The 23,251-nt window shown below is 36.6% G+C and overlaps 1 protein-coding gene across 1 annotated transcript in view; it reads right to left on the bottom strand.

Moving 5' to 3' along the window:
- Positions 1-12,262, bottom strand: part of SLC9A9 (solute carrier family 9 member A9) — a 494,822-nt gene extending 482,560 nt beyond the window's left edge. Inside the window, exons 1-2 of the mRNA XM_041734563.1 lie at positions 12,185-12,262; positions 10,551-10,627 (exon numbers count right to left, since the gene is read on the bottom strand). Of these exons, the coding sequence (XP_041590497.1) occupies positions 10,551-10,627; positions 12,185-12,262 (155 nt within the window). The remainder of the gene's footprint in view (positions 1-10,550; positions 10,628-12,184) is intronic.
- Between the last annotated feature and the right edge of the window lie 10,989 nt (positions 12,263-23,251).

Below are 23,251 nucleotides of genomic sequence, written 5' to 3' on the forward strand. Positions count from 1 at the left end.
TTTAGCCTATTAGGTATCAAGAGTTAATTACTAAAGACAATAATAATTAAAATAGGATGGTATTGTCACAGGGCTAGAAAAATTGATCATGAAGAAGTCTGACAAAAGTAAGCATTAGTGAGGATTTGGTGCAATGGAAATGCTTATACCTGCTGGTGGGGACATCCCTTGGGAAAACAATTTGGTTGCACATTCCATTCCAAATTCATTACTTAAAAGATCTTGTACATGGGCTCCAGGGGTCTTGTACAAGAATATTCATAGACAGAAGGAACACTGTCCATAGAATAGGTACAATGTGGAATATTCACATATTTGCATATTATCTATAAAAGTGAATGAACTATAGCTGAAAACCAAAATATGGGTAGATTTTTTTTAAAAAGTCATGAGTGGAAAAAAGTGAATGGCTTGACAACAAAGAGTACAATAATATTTTTATAAAGCTCCAAAGTACATGGAAAAACTATAAGTAAAATTGAAGATAAGGTTTACCCCTAGGGATGGGAGATCATGAAGAATAGGGAGGAATATATACAGGTAAGTTTGAGAGTTTGGATAATGTAGTTTATGGTTTGATGTCAACTCATTGGCTTCCATTTTTAAGAAATTCTTCAAGACCCCGGAAGGGTGGAATAAAATCCATGTGGCATAGTTCCTTAACCTTATTTCTTCTTAAACTATTCTTAAACTATTTCTTCTTAAACTATTTGCTTAAACAAGCAAAGTGAATAAGCTGCCAGGATCAAGCTTTTGCCCTCTCCAAAGCTACCCTCTTTTCCAGAACACCACCATCAGCCAAAGGAATGTGGATGCAAACCAGGCTTGATGTGATAGCCCTTGACAAGGAAAGTGTAGCCATAGAAGAAATCCCCTCAGCAGAGATACTGTTGCATTTATAACTAATATGGCCACATTTCCACCTCTATATTCTCTGCATCACTATGGTAAAAAGAGCAACTGGAGTTCTCAACTTAAACAAAACGTCTCCATAATTGCCTGCTCTAGCTGAGCAAGGGCCAATTTTCCATTGTCCCCTAGTAGCATAAAATATTAGTGACTCATTCTCTCTACCTTATCTCTTTTGAGCTTTATATATCTATATCTTTCTGTAAAAGTTTTATATCGAAATCTAGATAGAGCATTATAAGATACTTCTTAGTAAGTCACTTAAGTCATCAGGCTAGGAATTCATTATTACCACTTCCAGATTATCGGGAAGCCTAACAGAGAAAGCCAGTGAGTTAGGCTCCCTATGAGTTGACTTGATTTTCCATCGTTTTCTTTTGTAGCCATGGATTTTATTCCAGGTTCTGAATTTCTCTTGCTACTGCAAGCCCTTACCTTGAAATCTCTGAAGATATTCTATAATTCCTTCCAGTGGTAGATTATTTGCAAATATGACCACAATAATTCTTCCCATCCCTGTATGCATACTCCTTTGTAATGTGGCTTCATCATATCTCTCCATCAAGAGCTGAAACCTATTTCCCCATGCCTTGAATCTTGGCTGCTCTTATGATAATCCTACCAATACATCATGGTGAAAGTGATATTATGTGACTTCTGGGACTGGACCTTAAGAAGTCTTGCATTTCTGTTCCTATGACCTTGGATTGCTGCCCTAAGACTGCTATGGGAAAAAGCCAGGGCTAGCCTCCTGGGAGATGAGAAGCTCCATAGAACAGAGCTGAGTCCCCAGATCAACTAACCAATAGTCAGAATCAGCCACCAGACATCTGAGCGAGCTCATCCTGGACTACCTAATTCCAGTCAAGCACCAGATGACTGTGGTCACATAAGTGACGCAAGGTGAGAACCACAGAACTGCTCAACTGAGTCCAACCTAAACTATTGAGCCACAAAATTGTGAATAAAATGGTTGTTGTCTTAAGCTACTAAGTTTCGGGAGTGTTTTTTTACAAAGCAATAGATAATTGATTTATCTTTTATCCAAGGGGGTGTGTGTGGTGGTGGTGGTAGTGTGTGTATGTGTATGTGTATGTGTGTATGTGTTTGTATGTGTGTGTGTGTAAAAACTGGGCCACATTCACTATAGCTCTTCCATCAGATTTTGGACACATTGAGAAAAATTTTTAATTCTGTGCTTGACAGTGCTGAAGAATGAAAGTGATCTGGAAAATTCCAAGACTTGACTATTTCACTTCAAAGGAATACTACAGCTAGAATCTTTTAGTAGAGATTATTTAATAATCAGACTTCTCAGTAAATTCTTTTTTTCAGAAATAGTATGTTTCAATTATTCTTATACATTTTTTCTTTCATTAGTACATTTCTTTTTTTGCCTCAACAGTTTAACTTTTTTTTTTTCCTTCTGCATGATGTTCAACATTTCTTAATTTGGAGTTAGGTTTTATACGCTTTCCTTCTTGATTCTTTCAGATTTTATTTTTTTCTGTCCTGTTCTGTCATTCTTATCACTGACATCTACGGGTCTGATAGTAGAACTAGACAGGTGACTAATGCAAAGATCCATATGGCTCTGACAACTCCTTTATCTCCAAGCTACTTCTCTGATGCTCTCCACAGTCCCCTCCATCCTACCTTTTGTTTCTTCTCGTCAAAAACTTCACTGTCCTCTCTACTGCCAGAAATACAGCCCATACATGCTGTGATATGGATATGAGAAACCACGCTGCTAAGCAGCTTGGGCTATACTTGACAGATTAGAGATTATTTTTTCTTATTTGGCTGTGTCAGGGCAGCAGCGTATTTATTTTTCTCTTTGACACAAGTGACAGCTATTACTGTGCCAGCTCTGAATCTAGAGAATAAATGAATGCACAGAGGAGACATGGGGCCTTCCAGTCTGACTCAACACAGCCTCCCTGAGCTCTGCTGTTTTGCAGCCTACTGAAAATGGAGTCTCAGGAAGCAGCAGCCCAGACATTGTCTCATGGGATGGTGAGAAAAACATGGTTGGGAGGGAGGGGGCAGGGGGAGAGGAAAAGGAAGAGAGAAGGTGGAGATATATATGAGAGAAGAGAAGAAAAATATAGGGCTTTGTGGTTGATAAGAATGAACCAAGGGGATACTGGCAAATACACTCTTGGCGCCTTTGCCTCCCTGCTACTGCCTGCCAAACTGAGTTGTTCTTATTAAAACACACAAAGAGAAACAATAAAAGAATCAGTGTTTCCCAGAAATGGAAGTAAGCAGCATAATCAAGCAGAGTTTTATAAATGTTTTAAATAGCTCCTTCTATTTGTTTTTTCTTTTATTTTCTTTTTAACATAATTGATACATGCAAGAAAATACATAGAAAATATATGCAAGTTATATAAAACATCCGAAAACACACTCTAATCCATGAGCCAGAATATTACTAACAACTTCTTTCTTTTACGTGTTTCTTTCATCCCATTCTTTTCCCTCTCCCTCAGAATAACCATTTCCCTGAATTTTTGTTTTTAATTCCTCTCCTCACTACACAAATGCATTTATGCCTTCTCACCTACATGCATGCACACTTAATACTGTTTAATCTTCATCATTTATGGACATTATAAAAATCTTGCCATACTACATGTAGTCTTATGGGACTGGATTTGTTGATCTTACATTAAGTTTCTGTGATTCATCCACACTATCATAAGCAACATTACTTCATGGTTTTTTACTGCTGGGTAATATCATGTTATAAGATTTAGTTGCTCATTCTCCTTTTAGTGGAGTATGAGTTGTTTTCAAGTTTTTGCTATTGTGAACAATGCTGCTACAAATATTTTTATGCATGTCTCCTAGTGCATATGTGCAAACTGTTCCCTAAGGAAAATTCTAAGAAACAGAGTTATAAGGCATATCAATATGAACAAAGTATATAAGAATATATTTATAAATTTAAAAATTATATATTCCTAGATATATACTTATATTTATAAAAGCTAAAAAGTAATAAAATGTAATCCTGAAGAAGAGTATCCTTTTTGTCTTATCCTATGGGATACAAAGACTTATAATGAAACTATAGCAATTAAGATAGTGAGACAGTAGTGCAGAGATGGATTACAGACCAACCAAATAAAATTGAGGGTCTAGAAAAAGAAACCACAGTACATAGTACTGGAGGCATTGTAGGTCCTGGGGAATGGCAGGACTAGACAATAAATGATGTTAGAATAATTGGTTACCCATCTGAAAAAGAAAAATTGGTTTTCTATTTCATATAATACGTAAAAACATCAGTTCCAGAAAACGAACTTACTGTAAAAGGCAAAACTTCAAAAACACTTCAGAAGAAAATATGATTCTAACTCTAGGGTGGGAAGGGATTTATTAAGCAAAACATAAAAAATGCTACCCATAAAAGAAAAAATTTATAAATTTCACTACATTAAATTTCAGAACTTCTGTTTAATAAAGCACATCATGAACAAAGTAAAAGCAAAAGACCAAAGTAGGAGAAAATACTTGCAACATATATAGCTGAATATGGGTTGACACATAAAAAATATGGCAAATCAATGAAATATGAAACATATTTAAAAAGTGTGGCAAATTAATGAAAATATGATAAAACAATTTAGCAGGAAAATGGAGAAAAGAATCTGAGCAAGTATCATATGAAAATATAATCAAGTTCATTAAGAATCAAGGAACTACAAATAAAGACCACAATACAATAATTTCATTTCACACCTATTAGATTGCCAAAAAACTAAGAGGAAAAACTGATACAAATGCTTTGGAAAATGATCTGGCATTACATTGTAAAAACATATGTTCATTTGTAGATCCTACCACCTGGCATTTCCACCCTTAGGTATATACATGGGATGGCCACAGATTCTGGGAACACAGACAAATACATAATAACTGGTTTATTGTTACTATATTATAATACATGATAAAATAATAGTATGCATATTTCCAGACTTTATGACTACCCTGAATGCAGCCTAGAGACTTCCTCAGTTCTACTTAAATATGGCAATATGTAAAATCCTTCCTGCCCCAACTACTTCTGCTCAGGCTCTTAAAAACATACTAGTTCTTTGTGTTTGTGGATAGCAATTTCCTAGAAAATCTGAATTAACAGTGAAATCTGTGCAGACCCTCTCCCATGAAAAATTCATGGGGAATTTAAAGGGGCTCACTGACTCCTTAAAGTCCTTCTGTATCATCTCAGATCCATGTTTTCTGGGTTAAGAGAGTTCTTAACTCTCTTGAATCATTCTCTTTCCAGGGCTAGAATTTAAGGAACCGAGGTATGCCTTGGCCTCCATCTAGGAACCATACCTGTTCAGGTTTTGACTCTAGACTAGAAAATGTGTTCCCCCTTCCAGGTTTAGGAATCAGCATTTTGAGAATACTAACACTCAACATACTTTATCCTAGTTAAGAATAGAATAGCAGTAATTTTACAACCAGCACCAAGGGTACTTAGGTCTAAAGGTCCCCAGGTCAGCAGGCATGATGATACCAGAAGGCAAAGCAAGAGCTTCCATGAGGCCCCTTCACTCATATGCCTGATGGACAGATGAGCAGTGTGAGGCTTAGTTTCTGCGGTGTGCATTTAAATACCCCAGTGGGAAAATCAATACTCCAGAGGAAGATAAATAATATAAACAACCTCACATTTATGAATCCAGGTTACCCAGAGACCAGCAATTCTAACCAAGTAAAATGAATTCATATCATCCCTCTAATTACCTCCATTAGGAAAAGACAGGTACCATTTCTACTTTGCAATTTTATTGCTCATTCTTAACTATTCAGATTTTTTATAATTGTCAGCCACCATGATAAATGTAAGAATGTGAAATTATTGAAGATATGGTCTGTCTGACAGATATAGTTACCAATAGTAAAACACTATAGAAATGTAAAGTATCATATTAGGAAAAGAAGCAGGATAAGGAGATTCTAAGATTGTGTGTTTTGAAGTGAGACTGTATCTGCCATTTACTACCATTCACTTATCGTGCAATCCTGGGCAAATCTCAGCCTCAACATCCTTCCATGTCAAGTAAGGTTAATGATAGTACCTATCTCACAGAGGCATTGTGATAATAAAATGAGACAATGTCTGTAAAAAGCATAGGTCAGTGTCTGGCACATGAGATGAAATTTAAAAAGTAAGCTATTCTTAAAATTAACACCTCATTCTTCATCATTTAGATCCATATTCCTTTCTCCAAGTATTTTTGAAATTATGGAATTTTTTTTAACTCCTCACTAACAGAAAAACTAGAAAAATGTAATTTTCATTACTCTTAAAGAAGCATTCCATTGAAAATAGTAAGTTCTAAAGACAAAATGTATGTGCTGACAGGAAGCATTAGGTAGGTTGTCCTTGTGATGATACATCTGTGTCATACACAAGGGTAGAGACATAGGGCCAAAGATAAAGGAATAGTCTCCAAACGTGGAGGAGATGAATAGAGAAATATTTCAAATATATGGGTTTTATTTAAAAACAGAGATGTATCTAAGATTTTTCTTCAATGGTAAGATGGGAGGTGGTTAAATTCTTTAAGAACATAAACAAATTAAAATTAAACTTTTTCTAAAGTTTCTTTGATTTTATTGCCAGAAGTCATATTGTTGAACTTTCTCATGAAATATAAAAGATGGTCTACATCTAATTTCTGAAATTATGTGAGGTTAATAAAACTTAACTACGAATTTCCTTCATTCAAACAGACCCAGTGACCTCAATTCCTATAAAGCATCTGAGTCCAGATCTAAAACCAACCTGTAGTTTGACTCGATCCAGTCTTTACCTACAAAAGACCACGGCCCACTAGCTCAGTTTTCATTCATGCCCCCAAATCACTCTTCATAGCCTTCACATTCTCATAAATTCCTGATGCCAGGCTTCATTGCTCTCTCTCAGCTGATTCTCCAGCATTTTAGTTTCTACACTCTCTTACGCTGCTTACGAAACCTACTTTCCAGCTTTGAATCTGATGCAATGTTCCTGCACCCACCAGGACTAATGTACCTGAAGGCATGGAAAATCCAACTACCTCATCCTTCTCCACTCAGTGACTCCCCAGAATCTACCTCCTCTGTGACATTTTTCTCAGTTCAATCTAGGGCTGCCCTGAATCTCTGCTTCTGCCCATTTCATGCAAGTATGAGTATACCTGCATAAACCCAGGCATTCCTTTTACCTCTTAAAAATGTAAATTCCTTTTGAATGGGATTCCCAAATAAAAATCTTTCATATCTGTGAGAACTCCTATGGGGCTAGTGAAGAAACGTGTGGTATGTTAGTGAATATTGACTGATGTATTCAATTTTATTTTTTAGTTTAATATTTTACATTTTATTTTTCAGTAATGATAAATAGAAATAAAGCACATTTTGGGCATTAAGAATTTGACTCTGGAGCCAAACTATTTAGTTATTAATGCCAGCTCTGTTACTTACACTGTGTTCTCTCTAAACCTCAGCTGTCTCAACTGTTAAATGAGGGTAATAATAGTATCTACTTAATAGGGTGATCTTGGGGATCCCTGGGTGGCTCAATGGTTTAGCCCCTGCCTTCCACCCAGGGAATGATCCTGGAGTCCTGGGATCAAGTCCCACATTGGGCTCCCTGCATGGAGCCTGCTTCTCCCTCTGCCTGTGTCTCTGCCTGTCTCTCATGAATAAATAAATCAATCTTTTTTAAAAAAAATAGGGTTATCTTGAGGATTAAATTAAATAATCCATGTACTTTAAAAAATGGCATGCTACATATGTATCAAGCACTCAAAGAATGTTTGTTGTGTTGTTCTTACAACTATTAATTTACCAGGAAAGTATAACCAGTTATTTTCTAAGGCTTGAGTGTGTGTTTGAACAACTCCTACAATGAGAATCACTAACTTGCAAAAGTGTCAGTTTGGCCTGAATTCAAGTTTGTGTCTTTCCTTCAGAAGTTCTGAAATCGTATCTGGAGAACAATAGCATAAAAATAAATTCTTGTTTCTCATCACACAGCACCCAAAACTACTGGAGTTGCCAATACTTTCTTTACTTCTGCCCATAGGATGAATGTGAAATCACAAATCACAGCTCCTAGGGTTTGAATCCAGCAGATACTCCAATTCCTGTCCCATTTAACCTCTTTGTGTTAGACACTGTCTACCCTCCCTTTCTCTCTTCCATTGACTTCCAGACACATGTCCTGCTTATTTTCTTCCTATATCTTGGGCCCATTACTTCGTAGTCCTTTGTGGTTATCTCTTCCCGTTCTTCAGATAGTGCTGTTGCCCAGGTAACTTCCTTCCCACTCCATAAACTTGCCTCGGATTACTCCATTATCTCTCAGGATTTCAACATGTTGATGACTCCACGTCCATCTTTACTGCCACTGTCTGAGGCCAGGCCCTTATAGTTTTCAACCTGGCTTATGGAAATTACCTCTTAAATTGTCCCCTGGCTGCCATCTTTTCCCCACTTTAAAATTTCTCCTTCACACAACCGCCAGAATGACTTTTCTTAAGTATAAATCTGACCTTGTCACCCTCAAACTAAAGTTCTTTAATGGTTTCTTTTACCTTGCTGAATAAGACCTTAAAATCTTCAAACTACCTATCCCTTCTGCACTTTAATGACCCACATTAGGAAGGTGTCCTACAAGTTTTTGTTGTTCAGATTATGCCAGTTTGAACAAAGCAGAGGGTTGTAAAAGTTTTCCCAGGGCTATACTTTTATTCAAATCACTTTCCATCAAAAATCATTGACTGCAGCCTTAAAATCAGAAGAGGTTATCAGCTCCAGTAAATGAATTTTACCAAATCTCCTGAACTGAATGTTTTTAGAAAAGTCAGTTACACACACACACACACACACACACACTACATTGTTGCTCCTTTTTAAAAATAGATTATAGAATTCCCATGCAAAGCATATTGCATAAAATAATATACTTAAGTATACTTACAATCAGACAAAGGAAATAGGGTAATAATGAAAACTGACTATTCCATAATTTAGCAGCATTGTCCACAAGTTTAGAAAATTTAGATCCATTATACATTTCAGATCCCATTATAGAACTGCTAATCATCAATCTTTGCTACAAACTGATGCACACTGTTGAGAGTCCAGACATTTCAGAGCCTTCTGTCAATGTATATGAACAATGTAGAGGGATGAACAGGAATTCCAAAAGAAAGAGGGGATGATGGTAAGACCTGCTGAATCAGGAGCCAAAGTCTGAATTCTGTCCTGACCATGAATATATATATACATATATATATATATATATATATACACACACATACATATTTCTTAAGACACCTGATTAAATTTTCAAGATGTTACCTTCTTTATCTTCAGAACAAGGGGCTTTAATTACATGAATCTCTTGCCACTTTTGAAATTTGAATATTTAGTTATGGCATACCCACAGAATAGAACAGCTCTCCTCTAAACATTCTTTGAGAAGGATAAAATCCATGTTTGCCTCTCAGCCATAGTTTAAAGACCTCTTAGGTGGCCAGACTTAATCTATATCCCTGCAAGCCTCCACCGTCAGGTACTAAAATCTTTAGCTACCTCACTGCCCCTAACTATGCTGGACATTTTCATGTAATGTGGCCTGAGTCATTCTAGGCTTGAATCAATAAAAATTTAACAGAGAATTCAACATAACCCGCCCCCAACCCACTCCCCTGTCCAAGTAATGATACCTCCTTAGTTTTCTAGTGATATACATGGAATACTTCATAAGGGAAGAACTGAATAAGTGAGGAACATGTGTTTTCAGCTTCAGCTTCTTACATTAGGGCTATAACAGCTGTATGCAGTAAAATGCAAGGGTAGAGTTGGCTGTATCAGACAATTTAAGACATCCACACCATCAGAGTCATAGCAGCTAAACATGTATTCTTCAGTGGAGATTTAACGTATTAGATAGGATTATAAGAGAATTGGATTGGCGTCACGATTTTGCATCATATTTTGCTTTGTGGTGAGCTGCAAGCCAGAGTCTGTATGGTTAGACTTGGGGGCTTAGCAACATAACAAATAAAATATAGTGAGAAAGAAACAAGGCTGCATTCTATAGTGTATTAACTGAAAAGCCATCCCAGCATTAAGCAGCTCTGCTGATATTTATAAATGTCTGTCTCAGGCTGTCTCTTATAAACTTCCACTTATAAAGCAAACCCTTGACATATAGCTACTATTATACTCCTGCAAATAAATACAGGTAGGGTCCTGCAAAGAAGATGAAAAAAGAACGCAGTGTGCTTACCTGCATTATTCAAGAAAAAAAAAAAAAAAAGAAGGTGGGGAATGCAATGTGCTTCACATAACTCAAGCCAAATTATCCACATTCCCTAAGTCAGAGGTCCAAAACTCACAGAGCAAAGCCAGCAATCTAATTCCAGTTTGCTTTGATTTGAAGGCTTGTGTTTGTCAGAAGACACATAAGCTTTGGAATTGAGTAAGAAAAATGTGTAAAGATGTGATATACAGAAAAAGGTAGACGATTCACCCTGTCAGTGTAAGTCCAGGAAGAGTGAGATTCCTCCCACAGATCACTAGCCCCCCAGCCACCTGGAACATGAGTTCCGGATGTCACTTACCCTATGACGATGCAGGAGATGGCAGTTCCCAAGAAGGCATATGTTAAAATAGATCCTAAGTTTTGAAAAAAGTGTCTCTGGGGAGAAAAGAATATTTCATATAGCACATCCATGTATTTTCTTAGTTTAACAGGAAATTTTTTAAAATGTACACACCATGGACCCTCCCTTCCCACTCTGTTTAGGCAAGCTTCGGCTTTGGAGTCTTAGTTCCTGGTCTTACTGTACAAATAAGGCTGAACTGGTTTATACTGCAAAGGACAGAGGGTTCTCAAAGAAATGCGGGAACAAATACATCCAGAAAATAACAGGGTAGAGATGACAGAATGACCGCCAAAACTGGCTGGGCCTGAGGGAGAGGGTAAAGAGTCAGGGCAGCATCCATGCAGGACTCTGGAATGATTAACGGAAGACAAAGTTTTTAAAAAAATTTTGTTGTCAGTGGAACCCCTTGGGCATTTTAAAAATACGGTTCTAAAAGATTTTAGTTGCCCTTGAATTACTGGATCTCTGACTTCTATTTCTGCTGAATGTAATGAAACAAAATCTTATCACCTCCAACAATTTATTTTAATGAATCGGACAGAACGATGCCCAGTATTAAGGCTGTAGGGATAAGGAAGGAGGACCTGAGTAAACGCAGCCTTCTAAGTCTCCTGCAATGCTGGCTTTGGAACGCTCCCTTCCAGCTCTTTAAGTGGGAGCCCAGCAGTTGAAACTGACAGCAGCAAGAGGGAGCCTGGAGTACGTGAGAAAATCAGGTCTGTGCTGAACAAGCTGCCTGGCTGCTGGAGCCGCCAGGCCAAGGGGATGGGAGTCCCCCAGTCTCTGAGGCAGGGTGTGGGCAGCAGGAAAGCAGTGGCACTACCTCTGCCTCTCAAAATGCATACAGGCCAGAGCCTCAGTCTGTGCTCAGGGGATGCTAGCACTTAAAACTAGTCAGGGAATTACTAATCTCTGAAATGTGCACAGTCGGGTGGTACCTAAGTAATGGGAGGCTAGAGCACAGAAGCCACAAAACTGCTTTCTCTCTATGAGCATCAACAGCTAAGTAGCAGCAAAGACCTGCTACTACTGAGGTTTCACTCTGATTGATAAACCTAGTATCTATCTCAATTAACAGCTAACTCTTTGGTTACAATCATCTAGAATAATATTGTCCAATAGAAATATAATGTAAGCCATGTACGTTGTTTAAGATTTTTCTAGTAGCCCCATTAAAGTAAGTTTTAAAAAGTGAGATGAATTTTGATAATATATATCTTCTTTAACCCAATATATCCAAAACATTATCATTTCTACATGAAATCAATATCACACATAATTAGCTATTTTACATTCATTTTAAATACTAAGTCTATGAAATCCAGTGCATATTTTGCACTTACAGCATGTCTTCATTCAAATTAGCCACATTTAAGGGCTTAATAGATGCATGTGACCAATGGCCAGTATACTGGGCAGAGCAGATTTAGAAGAATTCTAAGCATGTCTAATTTGAATCTTTGGCACATAATCTAAGATAATGATATCTTTATGAAACAAATAAACCAATAAAATAATTGTTTTTTCATTAGCACTGGTACAATTCTCTACTTATTGATAAAAGAAAAAAACAATCACTGTATATTTACCTTCTTCAGGCTGTATCCTGCATGAAATATAATTGGTGGCAGTAAAACATTGAAGAAGATTTCTGGATCAAATGTCATCTGCCAGAAAAAATAAAAGAGCAGTTAGGAAGATGCCCCTTTGGGTCACTAAAAAATGTGATTTAAAAATACAGTTATAGTCATCTCTGCTAAGTTTCTATGAGGCATATTAGCATGTTGTTAAATTACACAGGTGAAAGTAAGAAAAAATGCAAGCTTAGAAACTCATAAATGCAATACAACTGTGAAGTAATAGATTCAATGTAAAGCCTATAGTCCATTCTATGGCTATTAACTCAATAAAAACCCTCTGGGCAAAGAAAACTCTTTGCATTTATTTTGGTTAGTTGTTCATTCTTCACATTTTAAATGTTTTCTTTTTTTTTCTGGTCCAAGAAATTTTCTGGTAGTGCTCAAACATTTTAGCTTCTGACAAGAATATATTTAAACTTTTCCCAAATAAAACATTTTTAAAAATTGGTCTTAGTTTTCCTTACTTTATCCAATTCCCGAGTTTAAAACATTTTCCAGACTCTGTGGAAAAATATGTTTGATTTATTTATTCATGAGAGACATACAGAAAGAATGGCAGAGACATAAGGAGAGGGAGAAGCAAGCTCCCTGTGGGGAGCCTGATGCAATATTCAATCCCAGGACACCGGGATGGCTCCCTGAACTGAAGGCAGATGCTAACCACTGAGCCACCCACGCATCTCTCTCTTTTTTTTAAGATATTATTTATGGAAAAATATATTTGAAAATGAAAATGGATTTTTATGATATTTGTTTATTGGCTTTTATTTAAATGTTAAATTTGGGCAAAAAAAATTACTTGTGAAATACAATGAAATGAAATATGAAGACTCTTGAATCCAATATCCACTATTTGCTAGGAAGTCCAAAAATTAAACTCTTTTAATATTTAAATCTCACTTAGACTCATCCTCTTCTTTCTCTACCTCACTCCACAAACACAGACACAATGTCATTCATTATTCACCACTAGGGCCTTTTTACCATTACAGTGTTCATAAAATCTTTCAGATGTATGGGTTTCACAACTATAGTATCTAATTTTCTCTCCCTTTTTTGCCTTAATTCTAACTCATCTCTAAAGCTGGATTTTAGAAGCTACTCTTTTCTGAAATCCACTTTTATTTCCCCAGTCACTTCTGTGCTCTCTCAGCACTTTGTATCTTCCTTCTCTGTTTCCGTAACAGCCCCTCAACTCTACTCATGTAATATTTGAGAAGGGGTAGGTGCAGGAAGTAGGAGTCACCTAACTCAGCCAGGTCCCTTCTCAGAACCTTAGTCATCCATTGATGCTACACTGCTTGTATCAATGAGCATTCAGGTGGATCAACTATGGCCCATCCATAGCTCTCTGTGCCTTAGTTTCTTCATCTTTGGAATGAATATAATAATGTGATATCTATTTCTAAGGTGGTTATAAAAATTAAATCAATTAATATTTGTAAAGCCCTTGCTGCATTGCCTAATATTTAATAAGCACTTTTAAGTATTTATTACTAAAGAAAATAAAATATTTTGCAAGTTATGCTATTTGAAGAAATTGCCTTGTTGTTAGGAATTCTTGAAGGCTATGGCTGTGTAAAATTTGGGCAAAGATATTTATGTTTCCTTCTAAGTTTGCTCTTTTTTCTAAGATTACCTGATATACCATTATTGATCTATTTTTATGAGGTCTCTTTGAAAGATATCAATTGCATATTTGAAAGTTTTTAGCAAAGAGATATATTTCTGAGTGCTGCAGGAATGAAGCAATGCAGCTGTGATCATCTGGAAGAAAAAAACACAGTGGCACCAACATTTTGGACAGAAAATCCCTTGCCTCAGCAGTTTTTCTGCAAAAATCAGGTTAATCACTCAACCAGAACATTTCAATAATCAGAATGCCCCATTCCCTGCATGCAGGTTAACTAATGTGCTATTGAATTATATTTTCTGGAGCAGCCAGATGAAACTGGCAGGCTGAGAATGGCATGCAGCATACGAGGATTTATTTGTATATACAAAACAGATTTGTGTTCCTTTCAGACTTGCTATAAGCTTAGGAACTGCTAAATCAGAGTTCTGGGAGTAACTCCAAACCCAGACAATTTCTCAGAAATGGCTGGATCTGCTGCTGTACCAATCTCCAGATGGCGATTCCACATGTCATTTTCCTCAGATTTTGTGTTCAAATCATGGCCTTGGAGGTGAGACTGTTTTTAAGGCCCAAACAATTACAATTTCTCAATATAGTATGAGGGAGAAAAATCTAAAACAAGTGAAAGCAAAAAGCTAAAATTATTTCAGCTAAGACATCAGTCCATTAAGATACAGAGTGTAAACCCCATCCCTGTCCAATAAAACTTCCTGTAATGGTGGAAATATACTCTAATTGTACTATCCAATATGGTAGCCACTAGCCACATGAGCTAGTAATTGAATTGCAGGCTAGTGCAAATGAAGGACTGAATTTTTTATTTTCACATCTCCCGAGTGGTAGCTGGCAAATGCATTTATCCCCATTTTCCAGAGACAGGAGAAGAAATGAATGGCTCAGGGCTAATCAATGTGACAGGCAGATCACTGAGAATTGAGTGTATATTCATAGGCAAACTAAATGTGTAGTTTCTGAGGAAACAGGAGGCTAACCTAACTATTTAGAATAAGATCTAGGAGTGTTTAAGAGGAGTTGGGACTCAGAAGTGGGTTTTATTATTTTGGTAATTCCTGAGTCTTTTGGAAAAGTAGAAGTAGTTAACACAATAACGTGTTCAATCATCTTTTTTTCATTAAAAATTTAACAAGTCTTTTCTCAGCTACGAAGTACTTAAAGATATAGGATAGATTTACTAAATCCATGAAGGCTATAGTCCAAGAAAGGAAAGACGATATGCAAGCACAGTAAAAGGCATGGGGCTAGGCTGTAATTCAGAGTTCTTTAAGACAGAAACACCATTCTGGGCTTTCCAACCCTGGGAGGTTTGATGTTTAAGCAGCATATGAACTGGGTTTTGAAGGATAGATAGAAGCCTATCCATGGGGGGATCCCTGTCTGTCCTGGGGGCAGTGGGCCAATTCACCAAGCCACAGAGGAAACTGGTAGCTTCCTGGAGTTTCAGTTATACTCTATAGCAAGTGATTTTAAACATTTTAAATATTAAAATAAATGCAGACATAGTAAAAAAAATCTCAAAAAATCTGTATGTGCTTTTACTATAAATAGGAGACTTCAAAGAAAACTTGGCTAGCTCAGGGCAGGCAGCTTTGAGACATACCTAGAGACAGCTCAAGAGTATGCATTTCCTTTCCTCTGCCCTAAGTTATGCTTTTGAAAGGAGGTGCCAGACACACTTGGGAAATAGAAATAGACAGTGTAGGGCTCCTGAGAGATAGGAGAGGAGTTTAATGCAGATGGATATTACCTAGACTATGAGCTCTCTCTGATCCTGTGGAGATAGATTTAAACTACATTCATTCAAACATGGAGAAAAGTAAAACTATTTTATAGAGGTAGGATTAAACAATAAAATGGCCAGTGGGAGTATAAATTTGTACAACCTCTTAATGGGGTAATTTGGCAATAGGTATCCAAATGTTAAATGTCTATACCATTCAATTCAACAATATTCCATCTGAGAATTTATCCTGCAGATATGCTTATATATGTATGGAGTAGCATAAGAACAAGAGCATTCACTGCAGATAAAAGCATGAAAAAATATCTTGGGGATGATTAAAGAAGATCTTGGGGATGAACTGGTTAAATTATGGCATAATTCATAAAATTGAATACAATACAACTTTTAGAAAGGCTGAGGAAACTATGCATTGAAATGGTTGCTCTCTCTAATTTGTTGTCAAGTCAAAAGAGCAAGGTATAATAAGATCAGCATGTCTGGTGCATATAACAAAGATTGCTATATGCTCACCATACCTCACTTCATTTTTGTCCTTGTCAGACACCTAGACTTAATATCCTTGTAGTCATATGGGGTCAAAGACAGAGATCTATCTATCCAATTAAATGTGGACAAAAGTAATATAAATTATTTCCAAGCCTGATCCCTAAAAATCCCCTAAATCTTTCATGCTCCATTCCTTTCTTTGTGAGCTCATATAGAGCATCTGGCAGAGGGCTCAAATCCCCAGGGGCTTCAGAGCCAGCAGGTTAAAGTCAGTTGGGATGATTAACAGCTACTGAAGACTGTAGTACTCCCCTCATTGGCCCAAAATCCACAATGGATTGGGACATGAGCAAGAAATAAACCATTATCATGTTAAATCATTGAGATTTGAGGAGTAGTTTGTTAAGGCATTTTGCTAATTCCAAGATTGGTGCAAGGAAAGGGGATGTAGAATATTTACACACACACATACACACACGCACACGCACACACACACACACACACACACACATAAACCATTGGTTGCCTCCTGTGAGGGTAGGAAAGAGAAACTGGTGGCAGAAAAGAAGGGTAGAAGTTGGAAGAAGGATTTTCTGTATACTTAGTGAGCAGGTGATTATCTGTGTCCTGGCTTTGTATCTATAAATAAAGAGATGACCACTGCTTAGAGCAGTGCATCCAGCATTTCCCCATCATGACACAGAAAATGATTATACTGGGTCAGTGGGGAGAAAATTAGGGTTCTGATGAGACTACTCAGGACTGAAAGGATCAGACTTGGGGCTCTGACCATCCTCAGCCCAAGGATGAGGGGATCAATATGTTGTGGCACACATATAACCCATCATGCACCAGCTGAGGAGTGCTGTGCAGGAATTAACACTCCTGGCCCTGGTCCCATCTTTCATTCACTCATCCCCAGGAAACCAGGAAACAGAGAGTGACTACTGTGGTTACTGAGTTGGAAAAAGGGAATTGAGAGTGTGCAGCTCAGTGCTATCCTCTTTCCACATTGGAATCAGCCTGCTTGCTGAGAGTAGCCACTCAGCCTGGCTCCTCCCAGCCCTAAGTTTTGTAAGAGCAAAGCTCAGCAGGAAGGCCCATACACTCCAGAGGAGTCTGTACTAGGTATGTAAGTCTTTCTAGTTCTAGAGAAATATGAGCAAGCCAGTTCAAAACCAGTCCTCACTGTTTCAACTAATTTTTGATCTTCGTCTCTCTCACTTTTGTACCTATGTCTCAATTAGCTATGAAAGAGATACAACTAGTAGAGAAAAGAAAGGATCTTGAATGACCTCTCCAAGATTCTCACTTACCATTTTGTATTTTTTGAACACTGAGCTATGTGAATGTATTACCCAATCAAAAAATAAAATGTGTGTGTTTTTTTTTAAGAAGATGTCTTGGGCAAATTAATTTGGAGGGGCCTCAAGATTGGCCTGAATAAAGTGAAACCATTGTCAAGCTCCAGTTACCAAAATGAGTCAAGATAATGACCATGTGAATTCAAGTGGCTGTGACAGAATGGAAAGGAGGAAGCAAACCCAAGAGCAGCTTTGTTTTTATACATTGTGAAGAAGTATTAGATTTTCTTTAAATGAAGAGTTCCTTTACTAAAAAATGTTTAGTTTTAAGCTCCGACCTATTACTGTCCCCCAAGAAAGTTCAAGGAACATGTGGAAGGTCAGTGGGCCACTCAGAGGCAGCACTGAGCTTAAAAAAATCCTAAACCGCAGCTGTTTCTCTTTATGGTATTTATGTTCTTAATTTTGCCTCAAATGTCTTAAATGATGCCTCAAAGTTAAAGTCTCTCCCTCCACCCCTCCCTGGAAGTAACCAATACACTGAAGTTAGAAAGTGTTTTTTTCTTTCCATGACTATGCCCTTGTACTTCACATCTATGTGTTTGTGAGCAATAATTGATATTCTTTTTAGTACAGAATACTCTATATAATCAGTATATTTAAATTTTTTTACAGAAGCTTAATATACATATAAATACTATATTGCATTTGGTGTATTTTAAAAATTTACAGAAATTTAACCATAAATATCCTTTTGCTTTCTGTTTCTTACATTCAACAGTATTTTAAAAGATTTATATATATTAATACACGTGGATTTTGTCCATTCACTCAAACTTTTTAGTATTCTATTGGATAAATATATCATCATTGTTTTTTTCCTTTCTCTAACAAGGGAATTAGGATAATTAGTTTGTTTCTTATTTTTTGCTATTACTAAAAATAATGCAATGGATACTTTTGTACTTAAGTGCGTAAGTGTGAAAGATTCTCTACAAGTGTAAAATACCCAGAGGTGGGCTGGATGATAAGGTGTATGAATCTTCAACTTTAATACATGCTGGCAAATATTTTAAAGTGGTTATACCGATGTAGATTCCTACATGAGAGTATAAAAGTATTTCCCTGCATTCTATCCAACACTTAGTATTGACAAATTTCTAATTTTTGCTAGTTGGCGAAGTATGAGCTATTATCACATTATTATTGTTTTCTTTGTATTTCCCTTAATTAATGAAATGAGCACATTGTCCTTGTTTACTGATCTTTTGTGATATCTCTTTAGTAAATTTTGGAGCCATATCTTTTATCCAGTATGACTTTTTCTTGCTGATTAGTTCATCATACAATCTTGTGACTATTCTGTTTTGGTTATTTATATTTCAGATATATTCTATTATGTCACCTCCTCAAACTTTTCACTTTTGTCTTTTAACTCTATCATTGTGGACTTTTTCACGCAGAATTTTTTTTTATTTTAATGTAGTAAAGTTTATTCCATTTTTAGCTGTGATTTTCACTTTTGGTAACTTCTTAAAAAAAAAATCTTTCCAAGGGAATAAATGGAAAGGAGAGAAAATGAGTGAAAATTATCAGTCAGGGTGACAAAACATGAGAGACACCTAACTCTGGGAAATGAACAAGGAGTAGTGGAAGGGGAGGTGGAAGGGGCGTTGGGGTGACTGGGTGATGGCCACTGAGGGGAGCACTTGGCGGGATGAGCACTGAGTGTTATGCTGTATGTTGGCAAATTGAACTGCAATAAAAAAAAATTAAAAAGAAAATCTTTCCCTATCCTAATGTCATAAATATATATTCTCAAGTTTAAAAATTGGCTGTTTATAATTGTTTAATTCATCTCAAGTTTATTGGTTATATGATGTGAAATAGGAATCAAATTCTTTTTCTTCCATATGGAGAGCCAATTTTCTCAGAGATATGCATAAGTATTTGGTAGTTCATCCTTTTCCCACTGATATTAGTTGACTCTTCTGTCCAGTGCTTTTTCTTAGATCCATAAGACATTCATTCTAATAAATATTTGATATCTATTACCCAATAACCTATTTAATAATTCAAAATAAGAGCAGCTTTATAGACATAGGTATTCACTGAAGTATTATTTACACTAGTGAAAAGTTAGAAACAACTCAAAACTCAGCACATTTACATCCATTATCCTGAATTTTTAAAAGCCTGAGGAAAGGGTTAGGTTGTGATAATAAATAAAGCAAGTTACAAAGTTTTAGAGACCATCAGATTTAAGCCACATGGAAAAATATATATGTAAAAAGACTGGATAGAAATTTATTTAATTTATAGTGGTTGCATAATGTTGTAGGATTATTTGAATTCTTATTTAAGGGAAAAAAACACCTTTCCAGTCCGTCCCAAATGAACATCTTGTAAAGTTATCATTTAGAATTATGAACATTTAAAATAGAATGGAACATTTATAAAGATTAAGGGACAATAAAACATTATAAATAATATGTGAGGGAAATTTAAGAATTGAGGACCCAGATGTGTTATAATTTTCAATATGATAAGATATCTTAAAAGGTCTGATACAGAATCAGGCAAGTGAGCAATCAGTGCTCCTTAAATAGTTAGCCCATGGGGCACCTGGGTGGCTCAGTGGTTGAGCGTCTACCTTCGGCTCAGGGTATGATCCCAGGGTCCTGGGATCGGGTCCCACGTTGGGCTTCCTGCAAAGAGCCTGCTTCTCCCTCTGCCTATGCCTCTGTCTCTCTCTGTGTGTCTCTCATAAATAAATAAATAAAATCTTTAAAAAAAAAAGTTAACCCATGTCATGTCCAATTTATTGAATTATTTTCATTCTTTTCAAAAATTCCTGGAAAGCTAAAAATACTTCCCCTCAATTAGAATACCTAGTATTATGAATGTTAATGGTTTAAAATGGTGAACCACTGGAATGTAAGCATTTTGCATTGCAGTTTGTAGAAGAACTAAATTACAGAGGAATGGCAAAAGGAGAACTTTTAAAGAAGAGAAAATTTTAATAATCCTAAATTATCATTGAGAAATTATGAGAATATGATACCACAAAACTGTGTTCACTTTTGAAGTAAGTAAAATTCCAGAAGTTAGAAATACATTATGAACATCATACATGCAAAAATGACAGATATAAATATTGGTATTTTATCACAGGTAGGTAAGTGTTTGCAACTCTAGGCAAAATTAGGTGAAGAATTGAGGACAAAACATTTTTATAATTCTAAATATTTAACTCAGTGTAGGGAATTTTGAAAAGAACATTGAAATCTGAGTCAGAAAACCTGGTCCTAAAACCAGTTCTATCACAGATCAATTTTGACCAAGTCACATAAGCTTTCAGAACTTCAGTTGCCTACTCTGAAGCGTGGGGGTAATATCTCTTCACCTGATGGAATAATGGTGAGATTGAGATGAACACCACAGTGACACCTGGGTGGCTCAGCTCATTAAATGACTGACTCGATTTCAGGTCACGTCACCTTGGAGTCATGGGATTGAGCCCCATGTGTGTGTGTGGAGAGGTCTACACTCAGCAGGGAGTCTGCTTGAGATTCTCTCCCTTTTCCCTTTCTCCTCCCCACTTCCTTGCATGTACACTCAAATAAAATAAATATATTTTTTTAAAGAAATGGATATTGCAATAAGAAAAGCCTTTGTAAATAACAAACTACCTTGGAAGAGAGAATACACGGTCATTTTAACTTAGGTGGGGCTGAAGTTCAGAGACCGTCTTCCTCACTTTTAGAATGGTACAGTTACCACTTGTCAATTAATCATAATAGTTAATAAAAAAATAACAACTGACATTTCCATGAGGCTGTTACAGTTTGAAAAGATGCCTTCATATATAGTCTCTCATTTTTTTCTTCACAACAACCCTCTGAAGTAAGTATTCTGAACACTACCTTTTAACGGAGGTGAAACCAAGGTTCAGAGTTAAGTGACTTCTTCAAAGTCACATACCTTGTAAGTAGCAAGACTTAGACTCAAACCCTACCTTCCAAGTCCATTGTTTTATTAATAACACTGCCAACAAAAATAATGGGCAATATACTTTGGACATTTACTATGAGTCAGGTACTATTCTTTTTTTTCTAATTGAAGTATAATCGATACATAATGTCACATTAGCTTCAACATAATGATTGGACAACCCTACACATTATGCTACGCTCACAAGTGTAGCTACCTTCTGTCACCATACACCACCACTACAGTTTCATCGACTATATTCCCTATGCTGTATCTTTCATTCCCATGACATTCATCCTATAACTGGAAACATATCTCCTACTGTCTTTCATTCATTTTGCCCATCTTCCTACCCACCTCCCTTCTGGCAATCATCAGTTTGCTCACGTATTTATGGATCTGTTCCTGTTTGTTTGTTCATTTGCTTTGTGTTTTAGGTTCCACATAAAAGTGGAATGTGGTAATTGTCTTTTTCTCTCTGACTTATTTCATTTAGCATAGTACCCTCTAAGTCCATTCATGTTGCCAGACCTCACTCTTTTTTTATGGCTGAATAATACTGCATTCTCTCTCTAAAGAGAGAGAGAGATTAAATAGGTATCATTAGCTAGCCTCCATATTTTTTTAAGTTTCTGTATTTTATTTGTTTTTAATTTTATTAAAAGATTTTATTTATTTATTCATGAGAGACACAGAGAGAGAGAGAGAGAGAGGCAGAGACATAGGCAGAGGGAGAAGCAGGCTCCATGCAGGGAGCCCGACGTGGGACTCCAGGATCATGCCCTGGGCCAAAGGCAGGTGCTAAACTGCTGAGTCACCCAGGGATCCCCCATATTTTTAATTAAAGTTTGTTCCATGGTCACTAAATTGGACAGTTACAGGGGTGCACGGGTGATTGGTTAAGTGTCCAACTCTTGGTTTTGCATCAGGTCATGATCTCGGGGTCATGGGATCAATCCCCATGTAGGGCTCAGTGCTCAGCATGGAGTCGGCTTAAGAATCTCTCTCTCCCTCTCCCTCTGCCCCCTCCCCTGCTCATGCTCTCCTTTTCTTTAAAATAAATAAATAGATAGGGATGTCTTGGTGGCTCAGCAGTTGAGCATCTGCCTTTGGCTCAGGGCATGATCCCTGAGTCCCAGGATCAAGTTCTGCATCAGGCTTCCTGCAGGGAGCCTGCTTCTCCCTCTGCCTATGTCTCTGTCTTTCTCTGTTTGTCTCTCATGAATAAATAAATTTTTTTTTAAAAAAAGTTAAAAAAAACAATAAAATAAATAGGTAAATAAAATCTTTAAAAAATTGGAGAGTTACAAGTATATTTACTTGTATGACATGATCTCTTCTAAGTTGTATAGTCTATTCTCTGGCATTGAAGTTTACCATTTATCTTCTCTTCCTTTTAAGCCACCATTTCTTATTTTTCATTAAATTCACACAGGAAGCCAGGGTAAAGGCAAATCTAGACCTCAGCTTCATGCTTGCTGCTTGTATTCTACTATTCCACAATGTTATACTAGAAGCAATTTAGTCATATTCTCTAGCAGAGCCAGTACTCACGCCCAGGCATTTTGTCTACAGGGCCAGTGTAAAAATCATGTAAAGGAATACACTATCTTAAACAGCTCTATCTATCTAAAATTCAGAATAAAATATGAGACACAGCAGTTTTTAATCCTACTAACCATAGGAGGTCAGTTCTGCTATGCACTGTCAAAGTGAAAGAATTTTTATAAATATAAACAAGAATAAAAAAGCAACTTGGAAAAATTAACTAGACTATTTTGAACTATTGTTAATGGTCTGTCACCTTTCACTATTTTTGGCAGTATAATCATTAC

This window comes from Vulpes lagopus, chromosome 19, assembly GCF_018345385.1.
Source record: "Vulpes lagopus strain Blue_001 chromosome 19, ASM1834538v1, whole genome shotgun sequence".
Taxonomy (NCBI): Eukaryota; Metazoa; Chordata; class Mammalia; order Carnivora; family Canidae; genus Vulpes; species Vulpes lagopus.